We start from the raw sequence: 24,069 nt of genomic DNA, 5'->3' as shown, positions 1-24,069 counted from the left end.
AGCTTGGGGGAAACCATTGAAGGTTTTTGAGGAAGAAAGTAATATTCTTCCTCAGTCACAGTACTAGGTATGCGTCCTTGCCCTTGTAGAACTCAAAATTATTCACTGTTTTAATTATAATTTTGATGAATGTTATAAGAAGAGAAGTACAGAGTAAAAAAAAAATGATGTGTAAGATGAGACATGAAGGTAAAAGTAAAGTAGGTAAAATGAATGAGTGAGTGAGAGAAAGAGAAATAGATAAAATTCAGTACTTTTCTTTGTGTCTAGTTGATTGTGGAAATCTGGGGAGAGAGGGAGGGTAAGAGGATGTGTGTGTGTATTGGGGAGGGGAGGGAATTAAGAATCTTTTACCTAAAAGGAAGCTATGTGGAAAACTATAGAGGCAAGATAGTATTTTAGGGAATTGAAAGTTATTATGGCTGGTGCAGAGAGCATGGGAGAAGGTGGCTGCAGATATGATTCTAGAGAGAAGCAGTTGGATCCTGGAAGGTCTGGTAAGCCATTTTAAGGATTTGTAAGTCTCTCTTTAAGGCAAATGGAAAACATTGAAAGGTTTGACATGGTTAATTTTGGCAATAATGTGTATGTAGAGAAATAGGCCAACAGGTTAACTAAGACATTGCACTTGTTCAGGTGAGATCCAGGGAGGGTTGAGTTAGGGTGGTGGCAGAGGACATTGAAAAGAGGGATATGTGAGAAAAACTACCAGCTGTTTGTACCACCTGGCCCTTTTGAGTTAGTCTGATCCACCTATGTCTACCCCTACTTGGCCCTTGAAGCCAAGTTTCAGAGGCCTGCTGGTCTAGGCACTCTCTTGACTCAAGCTATATTACCCAGTCTTTAATAGTGTCTGCCTGGCTTGAACCTTTGGCTTCTTATCCTAAAATGTCTCTCCTCTGGTTCTTCTCAGACTCTGCTTCTGCTTGGATCTCAGCTGTCCCATATAATGGGCCTTCTAGAGCCCTTTCATGGGGAGGGACCTGGACAGGAGAATCTGAACAATGTGGTACTGATTAATGTGAAGGGGGTGGGAGGAAGGGGTGGGGTTGTAGGGAAGAAGGAAGTAAATGATGATTCCAAGATTTAGAGTTTGGGTTACTGGAATGAATAAATGAATTTTTATTGTAAAACATCATAAAGTAGGTTCAAATATAGCTTTTATTGGGCTAGTTGGATTTGCCTAAAATAGATTTTTATTTATGTAATTCCTCTGGTGGAAATATTGTGTAAATAGGGAAATGATCAAAAGTCTTCTATTTGAAAGGAAGCATGTTTGAAACCAGAAGCAAGATAACATTTTGGGAAATTAAATCATTATGGCTGGTGCGGAGATCACTGGCAGAAAGTGGTTGCAGATATGAGGTAGATAATTTTCCTAATCCTGACCTCAAACTTTTATTCTAAATTACACTCTTTTAGTTTAGATTCAGTAAATATTACTCTGATGTGGCATAGTTAATAGTGTCATTGCTTTCTCCATCCTTGTCCTTTTGTGTGGAATTTGGCCACATAATTATTATTTTTTAATGAACAGCCTTTGCCAGAGATATCTGATCCAAAGAGACAGCAAATCAGCCAGCTTGTTGAAGTGAGTTTGGTTCCTATAACTTAATTAATTGGATGTTGTCAGCATTTTGAAGTCTTTCAGGAAGAATCTACATGGTATAAAATCAAGATGTACTTTAATTCAAGGGTTTAAAGAGGTTCTGTATTTGGTGACATTTCTGAGGATTGTTTGACCTCTCTCTATTGAAATAGCGCTAGTCAACTGGATAAGGAGATCAGGGCCTGAACTGTAAGCCCATGAAATGTTTATTTACAGACAAACCAAATATAGCTCATTTATCCCTTTAGAGACAACATTAAAAATGCATTCCAGTAAGAATCACTGTCTTGTTTTAGGAGTTTTGAGGTAAAGATGATTGAATCACATTAATTAATTGCCATATAAGCCAGGATTTTTGAAATAATACTTTCATATGCTTTGGATTCAGTAATTTAAATTCTGGACTGTAAATCAGCCCCTATGCACAAGCTGTTTAATGTCCTTTACACACACCCAGTGGGGTATATATTACATCTGCTACAAAGATTTAGATCTTCTTCTGACTGTTGAAGCTAGAAAGCAAGGCATGTTCAGTCTGGTCAGCATAATTTTTTAGGGAATACTTACAGCATAGTGTCATGTTAAGTTTTATGGTAAATAAGGCAGCACTGACTTGTTAGCTTTCATTCTCCTCTGTTCAGATCGGACTGCTACCCTTCTGGGAGCTGGGAGATTAATACAGGCATCTTCTCTTACATTCCCTTCTTTGTTTCCTTTTATTTGTTTACCTTTGAATTAGGCTGCCTCATCTACTTTTAGATTTTAAGTCCCCTAGAGGCGAGGACTGTGTCTAGGTTTGTTTTATGGAGAACAGTCAGCATATTGTGGGGGTGTTATAAACATGCCATCTGTGCCAATTTAAAATTCAGTTTCAGACCTTTCAATACTTTTCTTTGTGTCTAGTTGGTTATAGAAATCTGAACTAGAATAGAGGTGCTGAGCCGTGTAAGTCTATGTAATTATATTAAATACACACTGTGTGGTCTTAAAAGTGCTTTTACTGGTTTCAGTCATGATATAAGAACACTATTCTGTAATCCACCACTCATTAATAGCTTATATTTTTATTTTGAAATTTAGATACCCCTAGCTAGTTTTTTTATTTGAATGTTAATCACATTGGAATAGAAAATTGCTTCAGTGGCACAGACTGCTGTTTTGTGGGGCATACTTTAACCAGTTTGATGATATTTATTGCTTGATCTGTGTTTAGGTATAAGGTTGGTTTGTTTTAAGCTTACTTTTTCTCAAAGGGGAAGAAGGAAATGGAATCAACAATGTATTTCAATTTTAGATTGAAAGTCACTGGAAATGAAATACACACACAAAATATATGAGGGGTCTTCAAAAAGTTCTTGGAAAGATTTATATTATCTTTTAATTCTATTTTTCCATGAACTTTTAAAAAACTTTTTTTTATTCAAGCATGATTGATTATACATATTTTGGGGGTTCAACGTTGACTACTGTCACTGCGTACAATGTATGTTGATCAAATAAATATAATCGGCATATTCATTATTACAAATCGTATTTATTCTTTATGCCCTTTAGCCAATCTCTCCCCGTCCCCCCTCCCCCACCCCACCTCTAATAACCCTAGATTTGTTCTCTCCTGAAAGATTAACAGTTACTCTGTTGATTTGTTCCCTAGGTCATTTGTCCAATGCTGAGAGAGGGGTGTTCAGGTCCCCCTCTATTATCATAGAGCAGATGCTTCCTCCGTTACTTTGAAGTGGGCTTTGTGGAGAGAGACGTCCTCTTCTTTTGTTTTTTGGTCTCTGCTGGTGACTCCCCTTGTCGAGTGTCTGGCAGGCCACCTGCATGGTGGCTGTGGCTACTGTTGTGGCATCTAGCCTCTCTTGCAGCAGCCATGGGTGGCTACTGCAGTGGCTGTGATGGGCCACCTGCGTGGAAGTGGTGTTTTTGGCGTGCTTCTTGCTTGATTGCAGTGGGGAGGTGGCAGCCCTCGGCTCCTGCCTCAGGACCCCAAGTGGGCCTCCATGAACTTTTTGAAGTATTCTCTTGTGTACACACACAGTGTGCTTACTGTAGTGAATTGTTTTCATAAATGGATTCATAACTAATCTAATTACTTGATAGCCATCTTTTATATTATATGAATTCTATATATCCTTGCCCACCTTTTTGGTATTATCATTCTGTTAATTCATTGGGGAAAAATACACTTAAAAAGTTCTAATGTAATCTTCTTCAAATAAAATATACATACGTAAAGTATACAACTTCATAAATTTTCACAACGTGAACACACTTGTGAAAGCGTCGCGCAGCTATAGAAGTAGAGGTACAAAGACGCTAGGAGTCCTTTCTTCTTCCATCCTAGCTTTACGTCTGCCTTCAAGGTAAATCGCTATTCTGACCTCTATTACCAAAGATTAGTTTAGCCTGTTTTTGAACTTTATTTAAAGGGAATCATACGGTGTGTACCTTTTTGTCTTTGGCATCTTTTGCTCAACACATTTGTGAGATTTATCTATATAGTTGCATGGAGCTGTAGTTCAGTCATTCTCGTTGCATGAATATGCTACAAGTTATTCATTCTACTGTTGGTGGACATTTGGGTTGTTTCTGGTTTGAGCTACTACACATAATGCCAGTATGGTGAGCATGTATTTGCATTTCTATCAGGTATATTCCTGGCAGTAGAATTGCTAGGTCCTACAGTATTTCTGTGTTTATCTTTAGTGGTTACTGTCAAACAGTTTTCCTCTTCTACCTCTTCTATGAGAGTTCCAGTTGCTTCACGTCTTTGCCCAAACTTGTCCTTTCTTCTTTTTCATTTTAACCATTCTGTTACGTGTATAGTGGCATTAGTGGCATAGTATTTTGGTTTTGTGTGTCCTCATTAATTAGTAAAGGTGAGCCCCTTCTGATATATACATATACATGTGTTGGCTGTTTGGATAACCTCTTTTGTAAAATGCCTAAGTTGCTTTTTTTTTTTTTTTTTTTAATCTGTAGGAATAGTTTTTACATTTTCTGGATGAATCTTGTCAGATATATGTATTGCAAATATTTTCCCCCACTTGGTAACTTGCCTTTTCATACTTTTAATGTCTTTTGATGAATAGACGTTCTTAATTTCAATCAAGTCCAAATTTTTTACTTTTTCTGTTATGGTTAGTGTTCTTTGTGTTCTAAGAAATCTCTGCCTCTCCTAAGGTCATGAGACATTTTATGTTTTCTCTTAAAATCTCTGTTATTTTACCATTCATATTTAAACCTACAATCTATTTAGAATTAAGTTTTGTATATGATTTGAGGTAGGAGATCCAATTTTTAAAATTAATTTTAAATTTAAAAAGAATTTCCCCATATGGATACCTAATTAACCCAGCACCATCTATTGGAAAAATCTTTCCTTTTTCCTCTACTAGAATGTCACTGTTTTCACTTTTTAATTATGAATTCCAGGTTTGCAGTTGTTGTCTTTCCATTTTCAAAACATTGTTGAAATAACTAAAGTTAAAATAAGTACTTATGGTTCCACTCAGATGTCAAACACCATCAGTTTTGCTTCCACATCAAAAGTGCTATTCGTGTACTCAAAAACAATGATGGCATCCTAAATTGGGTTTAAAGGATATGTTGTTCATTTCTTTTATGTGCAACTTTCTATAATGAAACTTTGCAGAGCTCCTGGGGCACCACTCACATTGTAATCTGTGTGAATGGTGTCCTTTGGAGTTGGAGGTACATGGCCTATATGGCAAAATGCAGCAGCCCTGAATGCTACTTTTAACAACAGGCAAATAAAAACAATCATTAACTTTTTCTATGCCTCCAGCAATCTTACCTTTTAACAAATAAGGGTTATTTATTTTTATTTAAGTACAGTACTAAAGTGTGCTACAAGTTTAAAGGGGTGGATAGGGAGTAAACTCTGAGGCAATCGTTTTCAGAATTTACCAGATCTTACAACCTTACTTTGTAAAAAAAAAAAAAAAAAAATTTTTAGTTGTTTTTTATTTTTTGTCTTGTTAAAAAATCTATTGATTTTAATGGATACGTTGTAACTGTGCATGTTTATGAGGTACAATCTGATGTTTTGAGATATATATATATATATATATATATATACATCTTATATACAATATATATATATTGTATAACGATCTGGTCAGGGTAATTAATGTAACCATCACCTCATGAATTTTATTTCTTTGTGGCAAAAACATTCAAAAGCCTCTCCAGGGGCCGGCCCGGTGGCGCACTCTACAGTGCGCCGCTTGGGAGCACGGCGGCGCTCCCGCTGAGGGTTCGGATCCCACATACAGACTGGTTCCCGCTCACTGGCTGAGCGAGGTGCGGGTGCAGCGCTGAGGGTTGCGATCCCGTTGCTGGTCCCGGTCCGGTACGGGCGCGACACTGAGGGTTGCAATCCGTTGCCGGACATGAAAAAAGACAAAAAAAAAAAAAAGCCTCTCCAGTATAATATACAAAACCTAACTGTTAACCATAGTCACCCCACTGTGCAATAGAACACCAGAACTTACTCGTCCTCATTGTAATTTTGTAACTGTTAGACAACCTCTTCCTGTTTTCCCCTCCCCACCCCACTAACCTTACTTTTTTAATGTTTCATTTATCAGTGTTTATTTTTTATTGGAAGGTAGTTTGTGTCAGTTAAGATATTTTATACTAGTTCCTTAATTTTCAGTCCTAGGAGAAACCTTCTTTACAGGAATCTCTAGTGTGTTTTAAACTTTAATGAACATATTCAAAAGGTGACCTTTAGGGGCCGGATCGTGTGGGGCTGATAACACCAAGGCCACGGTTTCGGATCCCTATATAGGGATGGCCGGTTATTTCACTTGGGAGTGTGGTGCTGACAACACCAAGTCAAGGGTTAAGATCCCCTTATCAGTCTTCTATAGGAAAAAAAGAAAAAAAAGGTGACCTTTGAGGCTTACAGTTCCTCTCAGATATATTTTCGTGGAGGTATCACTACTGTAGCTGCTTTGAAGCTTCTAAGAACCTTGAGGTCCTCTTTCCAATACCTTTTAAATTACATCTTATAAAGATATTTTTTCCCGCAAATGAGTAAGTTCTCCTTGAATTTCATGCCCCAGTTTAATCATCAACAAATATGCCTGACCAGTGACTTGTGAGGATTTTTATTAGCATCATAATCGGATACCATTACATTAAATCTGTAAAACTTCAGAAGGGAAGAGTTGGGATAAAAGTATAAAATCATAATGATGACTGTTAGAAAGGATGTGGAAATACTTAACAAACTTCTATAATTAGTCCAGCTGGCTGGTTAAATTGAGCATGGAACAGATTTTTTTAAAAAAACTGTTCATGCTGCAGACTGCAGCCCTGTCTCTGAGCGCCTCTGTCACTGAGGAATGCCAGTGGTTGGTAGATGACTTACTTTCAGACTGGGTCAGCCCGGCACAAACCCCTAACTCTTGGAGCAACCCAAAGCTGTGTCCTGAAAGTAGGTCAGCAGCATCTTAAACAAACAGTAAGGATGGAATATTTAGACTTTTGAGTTTCTAACAGAATTTTTTTGTGGCTTTGGGCACTTTGCTAGAATATATCATGTATTGTGTAAATTGAAAGTAACTGTAGCAATGGCATAATATCTTAATGATTATTCTTTTGATATTCATTTTTAGGTGTCATTATATGTTATTTAAAAGGTCACCCATTTCTAAAAGATTGAAATTTGAGATACTTATATTCTGCTGATCATATTATTCCTTAAATTTTATTGCTTGACTCAAATACCAGTAATACCAAACACCTTATGTGAAAAGCACTGTACTAAGAATTGTAGAGGAATTCATGAGTAATATGCATAAAAGTCCTGGTTTTAAAAAACATTCTGGTAGAAGAGGAAAGGAAGGGAAACAATTAGCGTTTATTAAGCAACTGTTACACATGCCAGATATTAGGCTAGGTGCTTTACCTGTGTGTTTTCATTTTTTTCTCAACACAATTCTTCAAGGTAACCAGTGTCAATCCCATATTACAAATGGTGCACTTGAGACTTACCGAGGTTAAGTTGCCCAAGGTTACACAGCTAGTAGTGTCAGACAGATTCGATCCAGATCTGACTCTAAAACTCATGTTTTTGAAAGTGGCCTTTGAGAAAATAGATAGCCACTGTTAAGGAGAATAGGTAAAATTTGGGCATGGGGAAATGGAAGGAAGGTTGTTTTAGGAGAAGGAAAAGTATGAAGTCCGGAAAACCTAGCCACGTGCAGTGAACATCCAGGTAGTCAGGTTAGACCAGAATTTCACAAACTGTTTGGTCTCAGGACCCCTTTATATTCTTAAAAATATTGACAACCTCAAAGAGCATTTGTTTGTGTGGGTTTTATCTATAGATATTTACCATATGAGAAATTAAAGCAGAAATTTAAAAATATTTAGTGAATAATTTTTAAAAACTACATTTATTACATTTTAACACAAATACCGTTATTTGTGAAATATAACTTATTTACTAGTTATTTTATGAAAAATAACTACATTTTTAAAAACAAAAGAAGAGTGGCATTGTTTTACCCATTTTCAAATCTCATTATAGTCAGGCTTATCGATGAAAGGTGGATTCTCACATTTGCTCATGCATTCAGTCTGTTACAAACCACATGTCATTAAGCCCCTGGAAAACTCCACTGTATTCTCATGAGATATTGACAGCAAAAAAGGCAGATAACATCTTAGTTTTATTATTAAATTCATTTTCACCTCACAGACCTGAAAGTGTTTTAGAAAACTCATGGGAGTTCTTTGGAGAATATTGGGTGGGATTTTGAAGGAGAACCCAACTGAAAGTGTAGGTTTGGGACCAGATAATGAAAAGACCTTCAGTGGTGGAGTTCAGTCTTTAATAAGCAATGGGGAACCACTGAAATTTTCTAAGCAGAAGAATGAAATAAAAAAAGCTGTGTAAATCAATGCATAGAGGTAACTGTGGTAGGCAATGTAATGGGTATTGAGGTAGAATATACTGTACTCTACATCTGGCTGTATGTGAAGGACAAGAAAAAGAGGAGTGAAAACAGTGCTGCGATTTTGAGCCTGTTGAACTAGGTAACTAATGTCCCATTAACAGATTATGGGGAGTATAGGAAAAGAAGCAAGCTTGGGGAAGAAAATAGTGATTAAGTTTTGGAATATGTAAAAAGTTTTACATTTTTAAATTTTGAAATATTTTTAGGGGCCGGCCCGTGGCTCACTCGGGAGAGTGCGGTGCTGATAACACCAAGGCCACGGGTTCGGATCCTATATAGGGATGGCCGGTTGGCTTACTGGCTGAGCGTGGTGCTGACAACACCAAGCCAAGGGTTGAGATCCCCTTACCAGTCATCTTTTAAGGAAGAAAAAAAAAAAAAGAAAGAAAGAAATATATATATATTTCTTTATATTTATATATTTATTTCAGAATATAAAAGAAATAAATATATAAATATATAATATATATATTTAGTTTTACAGAAAATTTGCAAAAATTGTATGGAAAGTTTACATGTATCCTTCACCTGACTTCCCCTGATATTCACAACTTATATAACCATAGTACAGTTATCAAAATGGGGAAAGTAACTTTGGTACATTACTTTTTTTTTTTTTTTTTTTAAAGATGACTGGTAAGGGGATCTTAACCCTTGACTTGGTGTTGTCAGCACCACGCTCAGCCAGTGAGCGAACCGGCCATCCCTATATGGGATCCGAACCCGGGGCCTTGGTGTTATCAGCACCGCACTCTCCCGAGTGAGCCACCGGGCCGGCCCTGGTACATTACTATGGTACATTACTATTAACTAAACTACAGACCTAATTCAGATTTCATGAGTTTTTCCACTAATGTCCTTTTTTTTTTCCAGAATCCAATCTGGGATCCCACATTAGATCTAGTAGTTGGGTTTCCTTAGTGTCTATACTCCAATCTGTGATAGTTCCTCAGTTTTCCATTGTCTTATAAAGTTTTTAATGAAAAGAGAAGATGCTTAAAATATATGTGGAGAAAAAATGAATGTCATTTTATCTCTTAAAATGCATAAGAACCTGAATAAAAATCTTAATTTTTTTCTTTAACAAGTTACAAAGGTATTGTAAAAAATTGAAAAAATATGGAAGACATGAAGTAAAATGTAGCAATCTACTACAAGAAATAACTACTGTTAACAGTTTGGTGTGTGTCCTTTTATTTATTTGTTTTTTACGTATGTATAGTTTGTGTATATATTATGAGATCATAATAGTCATACTTTCCTGCAACTTGTGTTTCTCATTCAAACATGATATGTTCACTCAGTATCCTTCAATGTCAGCATATACAGAGCTGTCTGATTCTTTTTAATGGCTTCTTAGTGTTTCATAATGTAGCTGTATCATTTTATTAAACCATTCTCTTGTTGATGGAACTTTAGGTTAGTTTCAGTGTTTCATCCTAGTACAAGATGCATCACTGAACATCCTTTTATATGTATATATATTTGGCTTCCTAGGCAGTTACTTCTATGAGGTGAAATTACTGGGTCAGAGACCATATGTATTTGTCACTTGGACAGTTATTACGAAATTGCCCTCCAAAAGATTCTGTCTCAACTTACACTCCCTCCAACAGTGAGTGGCATACTGTTTCTCAAAAAAGCTGTGGGTGGAAGTATTCTAATCTGTTCACAATGGTTTGGTCTGGGTAATGGTCTCACGAGTATTTGACTATATGTTGCTTTTTCTATTTTTTCCCTACAAGTCACAGTTTTGTTTTGCTTTTGTAACGCACACACATAGATACAATACTTAATTTAAAAATGAAAGGTTTTAAATGTTTTGTCTTTGAGTTCTTTTAATTCAGCATGAGATGAAAACATTGCCATGAGGAGATCTAGGCAAGAGGCATGAGGGGCTCATGAAACAGTTATTGGGAGGCTGTCATAGGGTGCATCTTCTACTTCAGGGTGGTGGTGGAATAGTAAGTATTCAAGAAGTGGAAGTCTGAGGTCATAAATTGTTCTTTAGAGAGTTTTCCATTAGCTGAGGAATGTGGAGTTAAACCTTGGCTCTTGTGAGGATCCTATGGTCTTTAGCATGTTGTATAATTCAGTGTTAATTCTTACAGAGAATTACATAAGAATCACTAAATTATTTTTAATGCCTCATATGTGACTCTTATGCAAGAAGTAGATAAGTAAGAATGCCAGTTACAGCAGAGAAAGCATAAATCAGATAATAAAGTTTCAGAAAAAGTTGGGGTAATCTAAGTCAAAAGGGAGAATCTAACAAATAGAAGTGATCCTTGATTTCTTGTATCATCTGAAAGTACACTGGCTGCTTAATAGACTAAGCAAAAAGTAAGGTTTTGATGTGTTTGGTCGTAGTTTTTATTTGTTTTACGTTTTCATCCCATTAGCACATCTCAAAATTTTCTAAAAATCTTCATTTTTCTTTTTTAAGTTTAAAATCTGTATTTTTGTGGATATGCCTTTTGTTTTCTGTTTGTCGCTCTGTCTGCACATATGCACCATAGTTTTAGTTTCATACATCCAAATAGTATAACGGGGAATATTTCCAGACACATGGATTGACAAAGGGAATCATTTGAAATTAGAATGTTAGAAATCTAGACCCTCCTAAAAAGTCTAGGATGTGTAAGTCCCCTTGCCAGAGCATTACTGTAATTATTAGTAGTAAATGATGATTGATGTGAATATTAAGGATGCTCGATATACTGTCAGCTGCCTCTTTCCTAAAACAAGTGAGCTTCAAGTAGATAGCCTGAACCTGACCTTTGCAGGAATTTGTTTGTTAGATTTTCTCTCTCACTTCCTTGGCCCTAACTTATTCTGACAAAGGAGGTAGAATCAGGACCTTAAAAAATAATAATAAAAAGAGATGACCTTTATTCTTCTATAATATTTTAAAGGGATTTGAAGAGCAGCCTGACATTTGAAATTTGAATATGGTTCAAGGCTGTTCCAACTAAAATATGGTTTTGACTTTTCTTCTTAGTAAACAAAATTAATTTGTGTGTATTGTGTGTATGTATGGTTTATTCACATACACATTATCTCTATGTAAAATATATACATGCGAATTATTAATAGTTTTTTAAAACCACAATTAGAAACTGTCATTTTCTAGTTAACTAGTTTTCTAGTTAAAATGAGGGCAAATAAGTCCCATTTACACTAATATTTAGAAAACTCAACATGATGAATAATTTCAGAAGCAATCTCCTAAAAGCCCAAGTTAGAAAAATGTTATAAAGCGTAGTCATTCTGAAATGGGACTGTGACTTGTGATCTGCTCCTCCCCTAGTCTTTTAAACTATTTAAATAATTGTATTCTACCTGAAAGTTGGATGATGGTTATCAATTCCATGTTATCTTCACACTTACTTGAATCCTTACTATGTGCCAGAGACTGTGCTGTACACTTCATGTATCATTTCACTTGATTGTCAGAAACTATGGATGAAGGTGGTAATGCCACTTTGCATGAAAGAAAACTGATGTTTGATGAGAAAAAAATGATTTTTTCAGGATCACGTGGCAAGTGATCTTAAACTTCAAAGCCTTTTACCCACTTCTGTATAGCTAAGTTGAAGACTGAAATCCTTCTCTGTTTTACTTAACTGTACATGATCCAAAAAAGCACTCACCATGTTAGTTAATTCTTGTCAGGAAGAGAAACAGCACCAGCTATTAAAAAAAGAGCTACAAAACAAAAATGAAAGTACTTGGGTCTACTGGAAAAGAACATTAGACTTGGAAGAAGGAGACCTGAGTTGGCACTTGGCTCAGTTACTGAGCTCATATATCACTTTCTTAGGAAAGCCTTTCCCTATCACATCCTCTTCCTTGTTTGTCTCTATTACAGCGCTGAACTCATTGCTATTATTATCATATTGCAGTGATTCTAAGGGTCACATTTCTAAAGTGTGAGTGTGTCTTATAATTGATGGTATCTTAAAATTAATTGGCAGCATTTTAGCTTAATTATCGGTACATGAAATGAAGATGCGATTTACAGTCAATGACATCTTAGATATGATGAAATGCAGCATTTATTTATATGTGTTCCCACGAAAATGGCTACATCATTCCCACTGTTTTAAATACCAGGTATATATAATGATTTTCTGATTTCTAGCCATACCCTCTTTTAAGCACCAGCCCTGTAGGTTGAACTAAATCTTTTCTTGATATCACAGGGATCACAGGTTCAACATGTCTACTCTCCAGATCGACTTGTCTTCTAGTGTTCCCTATCTCAGTAAATGGCATCTACGTTTGTGCATTTGTAAAGCTAAAAAGAAACAAGTTGGACTGCCTGGGTTTGAATCCCAGTTCCACCCTTTAGTAGTTATATGAGCATACAGTGAGGCATTGTCACCTTTGCTTTTCATCTGTAAAATGGGGAACATGTTAACACCTACCTCTGAGGATTGTTAGGATGACGAAGACACTGAGTAAATTCTAGCTGCCACTAATCTTCATCATACATGTCTGTGACCTCTCTCCTTACTCTGCATATGTAATTCATCATCAAATCCTATGATAGGTGGGCCCTTCAAAATATCTCAAATTCATCACTTTTATCTCTGTGCCACTTCTCCAGTTGAAGCCCCCTTTTTCTTGCCTGTAGTAACTAATCTTGTAGCTTCTCCTCTTTCGCATTTCTAATCCAGTCAGAACCATCCTTTAAATCTGACCGTGCCACTTACTAAACCCTTCCCAATACACTTGGTATAAAACCCCTAATCCTTAATTTGGCATATATTGTTGTCTGTTTTCTGCCTGGCTTCTGTCTACCTTTCCAGCTTCATATAATGCCACTCTAATATCTAATGTCACCCATTTGCCTCAAACTAACTCCTAGTCATCCTTTAGATTTCAACGTAAATGTCACTTTTTCAGAGACATTCTTTGATCTCCCAAACTAAATTACATTCTTCACTTGTAGTCCTTTATGTTGAATTTATACCCTTCTTATTTGGGGGTGATCAGTTTCTTCCCAACTGAGGCTAAGGAAGTTAAGTAACTTCCCCAAGGCCATAGAGCTAGTTATGTTGGAACTAGAATTCCAAAAATAAAAAAGAACTAGAATTCCAACCCAGGACTGGCCAACTCTGAAGCTGAGTCCTTTCTATGATCGTTCCTTTGCTGATTTAAGGGCAAGCAAGAGCATATGAATCAATGTTCTAGGCTTCAAATCATGGCCTGACTGCTTTCCTCCTTTCTTTCCATTTAACCTTCAGGTTGTTCCTTAAATATTCATCTTTCTGAGCCTTCACTCTCCCTCACTAGATAGTAACCTGTTGGAAACAGGACCTGTTTTTTATATATTATCTACCTAGCACTTATATAAACTACCTTGCATACAGTAGATACTTATTGAAATTTTTGTTTCAGGGATGTTAAAGAAAAACATCATTTTAATTCATTTCATCTTTTCAAGGTTTGGAGCTGCCTTATGATAGAATTTAATACCTTATTCCGTACTCTTCTGCGAATCAATGACAGAGTACATTTTATGTTTTTATATTTTGAAGAGAACAGCCTAAAATGATTTTAAAGTGAAGTTAATGGTCTGTGTCTTGATGGATTATAATACTTGTTTCATTGGAAAAAGAGATAACCTTAAGAATTTTTGCTTTTTTTCAGGAATTAAGTGATCTACAACGTGATCCACCTGCTCACTGTTCAGCTGGACCTGTGGGAGATGACTGTAAGCTTTGTTCTATTGCTGGGATTTTGCTACCATTAAAAATATAGGTTTGAAGATTTGTTAATGACTCCAAAACTCCTTTGTTTGTTTCAGTGTTCCACTGGCAAGCAACTATTATGGGGCCTGTAAGTATGATTCGTATATATGAAATTAATCCCCAGACATACTTCATTCTTACCATACACCTGCGATCAGGTTTGTGACTGAGGTTGAATTTTCTTGTACTCTGAATCACCCAAGAAGTAAAATATAATTTTTTGTATAAGGATTTGTGATGATTTCCTAGAGCATTGGTGGTAAATTCTTGCTAGGATCACTGTGATGTTTCCTTTGCCAAATCCTTGATCATTACATGTAGTAATGGATCACCCACAATTTGCAACCAAGCAGTGTGTTTGCTTTATCTTTTTTGTGTGTTTTAGTCACAGTTAGTTGTTCATAACTAAGCATGATCATTCTCACATCCCCAGTTTTTAGTACATTAGAAATAAGTCTAATTAGGGCCGAGCCCGTGGCGCACTCGGGAGAGTGCAGCGCTGGGAGCGCAGCAGCACTCCCGCCGCGGGTTCGGATCCTATATAGGGATGGCCGGTGCGCTCAATGGCTGAGCGCGGTGCGGCTGGGCTCAAAAAGGACAAAAAAAAAAAAAAGAAAGAAAGAAATAAGTCTAATTAGGGCCGAGCCCGTGGCGCACTCGGGAGAGTGCAGCGCTGGGAGCGCAGCAGCACTCCCGCCGCGGGTTCGGATCCTATATAGGGATGGCCGGTGCGCTCAATGGCTGAGCGCGGTGCGGCTGGTCTCAAAAAGGACAAAAAAAAAAAAAAAGAAAGAAAGAAATAAGTCTAATTAACCCAATAATGGAATTCCTACAAGTAACAAGCACCACTTTGCAATAAGTTTCATCACTCCTCTTGTTTGTGAAAGAGATTTGATAAAATACTGTAGTGGGTCTATCTTTGCCACCTTATGAGTTTGCTGCTTTTAATTTTATCTCATTGTTCTGAACTCAAAATTACCTACTGTTTTATAACTGGCTCCTCTTAATACTTAATTACCTTTGTTAAAATCACTGTTTTCTATACCTGAGAGACAGTTATAACTTGAAACAGGATTTTCTTTCTCTGAGCAAAAATCTGATTGCATAAAAGTGGGCACAGACAGGTCAAATCTACTATTTGAGTGAGAATACATTTAGTAACATGTTTCATGAACGTCAGTATTTCCTCTTTCCCCTGATGGAGCTTTATCTAGTAAGTTAGAGTTTTTAATCATATTGTCTTGGGTTTAATTTAAAAACAAACAAACAAACAAAAACTACTGAACTTCAAAGTAGGACTCATGGTTATTTGTCTCAAATTACTAAATTGTCATGTTAAGTTGAGTTTTTAAATGGTAAAATGTAACATTTATTTATATAACAACTTTCAATAAGAATCTAGTTATTTCTGTCTGTTTTTCAGTACTTATCAGGAGCCTTCAAAATACTATCATTTAAAGGCCCACTCTTACCGTTTAAATTATAGCCCTTCACAAGTATTTCTTAGGTGAATCACATGTAACAAATGGTTACAATTATATTATTCATACCTCCCTTATTTTAGCAATGCAAACATATACTTTACAATACTTTGTAGTATCATTTAACTATCTAAGCAGACCTTATCTGTCATTGTAATTTACTTGCTTTTTCTACATTCCTTGTAATTTTAATGAACTAGAATTAAACAATATATAGAAAGAATAATTTTGCAGAACAATCCTCTAACATATATGCAGAAACTTACAGAGAAAGTAATGATAGTCTTGCTGTTACTACCCAAATGTTAATATAACATAATATTCTTAATTAACTATGAAGGAATTAAAATAGAATTTTAGGTATACTTTGATAACATTTTTCTTTTCTTAAATTTTTTTTTTTTTTGCTTACAATATAAATATTTTCTAACATAAAGAAACATGAACAAATTTAATTTCTTCCTGTAAAGTTGATTCCTGATTTGATAGTACCATGAATATTGAATTTATTTAGTTTCATTTTGAACTTTTTTGTATTTTCCACATGATTTTGTAAACTGTTACTGAATCAAGATTTGAGAGATAAATTTGTACCAGTGTCACTTAGCCTTTCTTTTCGGAATTTGGTCTCTTCAGTGCATCTTCATTCTTGGCCCTTAAGTGACCATCAGAACTTAAGTTTTATAAATAAAAAGGTAACACTAGTGCCATCCCTTTTTTAAAATACTGATTACTGCTACAGAAAATTATCTTTTCTCATAGCAATCTTACATGTATATTGATTTTTTAAAATTTGTACTAATAAACAGATTTGTTTGGGCAAGTCACACCAGTGTGTGTGTCCTATTTTGTTTTGTTTTAAACTTTATGGTGTTGGCATAATTGTTGGAAAGTCTTCCTTTATACCTGCAAAGGGAAACTTGTTTTCCAGGTAAGTGATTTGAAGTTATGGCAGGTGCATTTTTTTCAGACTATTCTGAAAATATGGCAGGTGCATATTTTTCATACTATTTGATGAAATAATTTTAAATATGATGGTATTTTTAAACTATAATAATATTTATAATATTTATAATTATATTTATATTTATAATAGTATTAATAATAATATTTGGAGAAATCACCACTAATGCATGTTTTGTAATTTCAGCCTGATAGCGCATATCAAGGAGGAGTCTTCTTTCTCACTGTCCATTTTCCGACAGACTATCCTTTTAAACCACCAAAGGTATTTTTACTTTTATGATTGATGTGATTTCCATGTCAGGGATTTTACTCTTTATCTAGAGATAGTTTTATGATGTCAAAGCCTGTGGGTAGGTTAGCATGTTTAAACTGTTTTCTAAAACCACTGAATCTAAAATATGCTTTCTTATTCCAGTATTGTATTATGTCTGTAAAACAAAAGGCGGTATCTGTTATGCTATACATTAGGTTCTTAACTTTTTTTCCCTCTTTATTAGATATGTGTACTTTGGAAAGTTTTTATAATCAAGAATCAGACTTTTCTATTCATGGGATTATCTTTCCAAAGTTGACCCTTCTGTCTTAGTTTTTAAGTATTCAATAAACATTTATTGAGCATGTACCATGTTCTGCTCCATCGGGGAATGCAAAAGTAAATATGACACAATCCCTTCATTTAGTGAAGTGGAGAAGATTAAAAACAGGTTTTTATTAAATTTGATTTAGATTCAATCTAAAGAGGAAACAAATGATGGGGTTATCAAAGAGGAAAAAATGAATAGATACTGCCCCTCGGTAAATAATTATTTTAGATTTTTAAAAACACAACTCTTGTGGAAATGAGGTTTCTTGGTGGATTTCTTAGAACAGGTAACAAGTTTAGGCCCCTCAACTTTGCCCTGAAACAGGGTCGGCACCCTGTTTTTAGATCAAGTGTCACTTCCAGGTATTACTGATAAATTAAGAAAAAGATTGCTTTGAGGTATGATGAAAGCCATGGTTAATTACTTCAGGTTCTATTCGACCAGTCATACCAGCTACTACAGATGTATTTATTACAGTCTCCAAAATACTTCTCAATTCCTTGAGGAAGGAAAAAGGGAAACTGACTTCTTTGCTTTCACATTCCTACCAGCTGGAACTACGTGTAGCAGCACAAAGTAGATGCTCATTCAATTTGTGTTGGATGCATTTCTCCTGTAAGGTCATGTAAAGTTGAGGATATTTTACCCTAGAGCAAATTGGTTCTGATTTGTTCATAGTTCATGGATTGTCACATTTTTGTTGTTTTATGTTTAGATTGCTTTCACAACAAAAATTTACCATCCCAACATAAACAGTAATGGAAGTATTTGTCTTGATATCCTGAGGTCACAATGGTCACCAGCTCTGACTGTATCAAAAGGTAATTTCATTTATCAGATTTAAAATAGTTGATAATGGTGAGACAGGAAAAATACAACAGAACAGCAAGGTCTCAAGTGTTTGGATCCTCATACCAGTTGGCTGCCAAAAACAAAACAAAACAAGAAAAATATAGCAGAAAAATCCAGGGATCAAAGTTTTAAAAAATCAATCTACTGTGCTTTTTCCTATTTTGATTATGCTTTGCTGTCGTAACTCATATGTTACTCTGCCTTTAAGCGGTTAGCTTATGAACAGGGTGTGGAGGGAGGGGAGTCAATGTGGCATGGATGAATCTAAATGAGGAAATGAGAAGAAATTTAAAATATTAGAACTAGAAATTTGGGGATAAGCCTATTGATATTTTACCCTTTTAGCTTGGGCTTTCTCTTTTAAAAAAGAGTAAGAGATACTAAAAGTGATTTGGGAACAGTTGTCTCATTCATTAGGTGGAACTATTGACACTAATAAGTAAAGCTTTACAGCTATTTTACTTCATCCAAGAAAAAATATCAGAAGTGCATATAGACTAACAGCATATAGCATGTTAGTCTATATGCACTTGGAATAATCGAGAGCATCACTAGAATGACTGACATATAATTCATGCTGATTCTCAACTTTCACAGATGTATATAGCATTGTACTTTGCTAAGTTATTAGCTATGTACATAGGTCATCAGAAGCCATTTTTGTTTCATTAGCCAATACTATTTACTGTGCTGGCAATCTTCGTATGTGTCTTGTTTCTCTAATAGAAGAGAACCAGTTGGAAAACATTGTTTAGGTGAGAAGCATCTGCTCCTGAAATACTAACTTTTTCCTTTTTTATAAATTCAAGAAAATTGTTTCTCTTGAAGGATTCATGGTACAAATTCGTGGTCATTTCTTAATTTTTTTTAATAAATATTACCTGGATATATAACTTGTTTTTTAAAGTGGTGAGGTTTTTAGGAAGCAGGGTCCGCAGCCATAACTCTTCCAAGTATTAGATAAGAGCCCTTCAGATCAATTATTTATGAATGGTAGTATTTCTGACCTAAAATGTTCTCAATGTTCATATAGATTCCAGTATCCTTTTAAAAATCTTTCACATAGTATAACTGTCATGCATCAGATAAAGGAGAGATTCTGTGTCAAAGCATTACTCAAATTTATGTACTCTTTCCTGGAATGGTTTTACAAAGTGAATGTCATTTGGCATAAACAGCTAAGTCCTTATACATATAAAAGAAATGGAAGACTGCCAGATGCTGCGTACTTATCTTTTGACATTGGTAGCTTTTTATAGACTAATTAGTATTGTTGGTTTATGGAAACTGTCCTTTGAGAATTTAAACAGCCTCAGTTTCCTCATATGTAAAAAGAGGATTATAATAATGTTATGACATAGGGTCATTGTGCACCTGGCACGGAGTAAGCACTCAAGTGAATGTTAACTGTTACCTTTTTCCTTATCTTAAAACATGTGGTTTGTGTGCATTATAATGAAATCAGGGCAAATGGCTCCTGGCAGGGTGAAGAGATGAGGAACTCCACTCTTGCTTATTTTATGAGGTAGCTCATACTTCGCTCATTTGTTTGTACATTTTTCACTTCTCTATATTTTAAATGCCTTGTTTTGCTTTTTATCATTAGTTTAGTCTGGGAGCATTCTAGAGATGTCAGTGAGCCCAGAAAATCTACCCAATTGGTTTGATATACAAGGCTTGAGGTTTCATTGGGTAAATGGAAGATAAAGATGAATAAAATATTAGTTTTTAGGGCTGGCTGGTTAGCTCACTTGGTTAGAGCGCGGTGCTTATAACACCAAGGTTAAGGGTTTTGATCTCTATACCAGCCAACCACCAAAAAAATATGTTTATATATTAGGTTTGTTTTTAGTCTTTAGCATCCCCCTTTCCCTGTTATTTAAGAGTCAACTTTGTCCTATAAATCCACCTTTGGACTTGAAAGAGTAGGAAAAGATAAAGGAACATAGTAGGGGAAAGGAGGGGTACACCACCCCCTCAGAAGTTGTGACATGCAATTGAAGCAGACTAATGAGGAATCAGAGTCCTTGTTCCTCCTATTTCAGATACTTAGAGTTTTTTTAAGTGTAGCTATGTGCATTACTATTTTGACGTAGTATAGCAACAACTACATTTTCATTTTCATTTAGATTTTAAAATATACAATTTATGTAAAGGCAGCTCTTCACATTATTTTTAAATGTGTGCAATACAAATAAGCAACATGGAATAAAAGATTCACTGAAAAAATTCTTACAAATCTTCCCTCTTTGTAGACAATCTATACATAGCACTAAGCCAAAGTAAAAACAGCACATGAGCACAATGTCCAAGATAAGTTGGATTGTTAATGGTAATTTGAGTGCTTTGTAGCAAACTCTTAACTTTAAAAGTTGTAAATAGCTGCTTTGGAGGTCCACTTTTTTTTTTTAAATAAATAGAAATTCAAATAGAATTTAAAACTGCAAAAGGTATAATAATTTTGTATTATATACACTCTTTGTAATTTTATAATTTAAAAATTAAAGATATTTACTACCAACCAAAGTTAGTATAAAATGTAATTTGATGTGTTTATTTTATTTTGTGTTTTCTTTATAAGTTTAGTATCTATAATCAGTAAAATAATTTTCACGTATATAATTTGTGTAAAGTAGAAAGATTATTATCTAATACAATGCTCTCTCTTTAAATCTAGTTTTATTGTCCATATGTTCTCTACTTTGTGATCCTAATCCAGATGACCCCTTAGTTCCAGATATTGCACAAATCTATAAATCAGACAAAGAAAAGTAAGTGTTTACTTACGTTAGTTTCTGTTTGCATGCTTTTCTATATAGTCTGCTAAAACATGAGTATTATCAGTACATTTTAAGTACATTTAATTATGCTTATAATGTTTGTATTAAGTTTATCTTATTCCAATGGAATAAACCTTTCTTTTTAAACTTTTGTTTCTTCCCATTTATTGTTTATAGTACATGTTCTATGTTTGCATAATAACTGTGTATAATTCTAGGCAGTGAATTAAAATAATTTAATCATTGGAAAGTATTGAATGCTGTATTCCCTGTCTTCTCCCAGGAAGAGTAGTTATCTGACCTAATTTTTCAATCTGCTTTTTCGTCTTATTTGTATTGTAGGTTTATTTGCAATTTGCAGATAATGCTCATTCTGAGTTGGTTTTGATAAATTTCTGTTTTTCTATTTCAATTCTGTTTCTTAGTTTCTGTGTTTTATTTTTTGTATTTTAGGTACATTTTCATATAGGTTGCAGAGAAATTCATGAGTTAAACATTTATGTTTTCTGTTTTATTCATGCATGAGCCTAATTCATATTGATCAAATAATTGGTATATGTATGATTATTGCAATTAAGCATGAGAAGGTAGCATATACAGTTCTATATAGAGGGATGCTTCTAAAAGATTAATTTTGTATGTTTTTACTGTATCCCTTTCATATGCCTACAGATACAACAGACACGCAAGAGAATGGACTCAGAAATATGCAATGTAAAATCAAAAAATTTTTCATATATACCAGAGTACTGTAAAATCTAGGTTTTTTTCAACATTAGCAGTAAATTGAGCACTGTTTACTGTTTCATTGTATCATGAAACCCTTTGATTTTTACCCATCTTAAATGTGTTTCTGAAGCAAGACAAAACAAACTTCCAAAAATACCCTTAAGACTGTGATGAGAGCATTTATCATTTTGTATGCATTGAGAAAGACATTTATTATGGTTTTTAAGATACTTGGACATCTGCATCTTCAGCTTACAAGATCTACAATGCAGCTGAAAAGCAACCAAATTATTTTTTGCTGAAACTAGATGTTTTTACATGAAAAATACTGTATGTGTTGTCTAAGATGTCGTCAGTTTTATAAATCTGTATTCAGATTTCATTCTTTGTTAGCTCACTTTATAATTTGTATTTTTTTACTGTATAGACTAAATATATTCTATTTACATGTATGTCAACTCATTACTTTTTTCCTGTGAACAGTATTGAAAAAACCCAACAGATGATAATTAAATGAATTAACTGTGTCTCCCTTGTCTTAGGATATTCTGTAGATTGATTGCAGATTTCTTAAACCTGAAATGATCTTTACACTGTAATTCTCAATATACTGATTATGGAGAAACACTTGTTTTGATTTTGTTATACTTGACTTAACTTTATTGCAATGTGAATTAATTGCACTGCTAAGTAGGAAGATGTGTAACTTTTATTTGTTGCTATTCACATTTGAATTTTTTTCTGTATAGGCAATATAATATTGACACCTTTTACAGATCTTACTGTAGCTTTTTCCATATAAATAAAATGCTTTTTCTACTATTTGTCTTGATTACTTAAAACGATAAAAATTACTTTAACTATAAGTAAAGGATCAAAACTCTATATAAAATTTTGCATGAAAATCATTTCCAAATTGTGAAAATGAGGTCTGTTACGTTTGGCATTAATCACCATTAATTATATAAATCTTATTGTTTTAGTTTAGTATCTCTTTGTTAAATTATCAGTCTGTAAGATGGTATATCTTGGCCGCTTGTTGTAGAAGAGAATTTCAAATAAGTTGGGGTTTGTTCTGGATCACATCTAAAATAAATAATTTGCAAAAGTACTGAAATGAGTGTAAGGCAGTGTCACCCACTCTGAAGAAGTCTTTATAGACCTGAGGAATCTTTAGATTAATCCGTTAAAATGCCTGTCTAGATGTAATTGACAATTACATTTTCTTAACATTTTAAAATCTAGAAGTTCTAAAATAGAACTTTAATGCCATCACAATTTGAAAAACATTTATTTTTTACTATAGAAGTTACAAAGAAAATTCTAAAATGATGCTTCTCTCTGTTTTTATAAATTGCCAGCTAAAGGTGATATAAATAAAGCAGGTTATCTTTATAGATTTTAAGAACACTAGAAAGTACTAATGTTTTAACTTGGGAAAAAATACTTCTTTAATGTTTAGCATGCTAATAAAACTTGAGTGAGTGCCATTTTTAAGAACAGTAGCTCTTCTAATTGTTGCAGTAGCTGTGTAAGTGTGCAAGAATCTGTGATGAGTGTAGTCATTAGCAAAGCATTTCACTTGAGTATTTTATCATGGGTTCATTATTATTAAAGCACAAAATAACCTGTTAGAAAATATGTTTTTATAAATGAATGTAAAATAATTACAATAATGAATTGTGAAATGGATGTTTAAGAAAATATAGGCTTTAAAAAGTAACTATATTAAGTGATATCTTGAAACAGCCATATCATGAAAAACACTACTTTACTGGATATATTATTATAACCTACATTTTCCCTGAATTTAAACACTCAACACCACTAGATTTATATTTTGATAGTAAAGGATTTTGTTTCTTGAGTATCTTTCACCTTTTTAAACTTTCATTTGTGTGGCATTTATTTCTGGAAGTGTCTTTTTTTCCTTTATTAAAGTTTTTGAAACTTGCCTAACTCTTGTTTGCCTTTGCTTACATCTGAATTGTACAATCGGCCTCCCAAGGAGTGAGCACACGTTCTCATAATTAACTAAAAATCTTGAGTTAACTGGTAACATAATGATCAGTCAAATCACCATTTTGGGTATATTATTTTTGCTTAATTCTAACAAAGAGAACATTCCAAATCTTCTAGATATTTTGGAATATACAATAAATGATTGCTATCTATAGTCACTCTATTATACTATTGAACACTAGAATTTATTTCTCTTATCTAACTATTTTTGTACCCATTAACCAGTCTTTCTTTATTTCCCCTTGTCCCCCGCATACTTCTCAGCCTCTTATAACTGCTATTCTACTCT

General features: G+C 34.4%; 1 protein-coding gene across 2 annotated transcripts in view; it reads left to right on the top strand.

Moving 5' to 3' along the window:
- The window catches only part of UBE2D1 (ubiquitin-conjugating enzyme E2D 1), a 32,585-nt gene extending 8,873 nt beyond the window's left edge, over window positions 1-23,712 (top strand). For both annotated transcript variants that reach the window (XM_008580145.1, XM_008580146.1), the window contains exons 2-7: window positions 14,266-14,329; window positions 14,423-14,454; window positions 16,998-17,075; window positions 18,113-18,218; window positions 20,927-21,020; window positions 21,702-23,712. In XM_008580145.1, the coding sequence (XP_008578367.1) occupies window positions 14,266-14,329; window positions 14,423-14,454; window positions 16,998-17,075; window positions 18,113-18,218; window positions 20,927-21,020; window positions 21,702-21,747 (420 nt within the window). In that variant the 3' untranslated portion in view covers window positions 21,748-23,712. The remainder of the gene's footprint in view (window positions 1-14,265; window positions 14,330-14,422; window positions 14,455-16,997; window positions 17,076-18,112; window positions 18,219-20,926; window positions 21,021-21,701) is intronic.
- Window positions 23,713-24,069: the final 357 nt, after the last annotated feature.

Source organism: Galeopterus variegatus, unplaced genomic scaffold (assembly GCF_000696425.1).
Source record: "Galeopterus variegatus unplaced genomic scaffold, G_variegatus-3.0.2 Scaffold2036, whole genome shotgun sequence".
Classification (NCBI taxonomy): Eukaryota; Metazoa; Chordata; class Mammalia; order Dermoptera; family Cynocephalidae; genus Galeopterus; species Galeopterus variegatus.
This window is presented reverse-complemented; position numbering and strand designations above follow the sequence as displayed.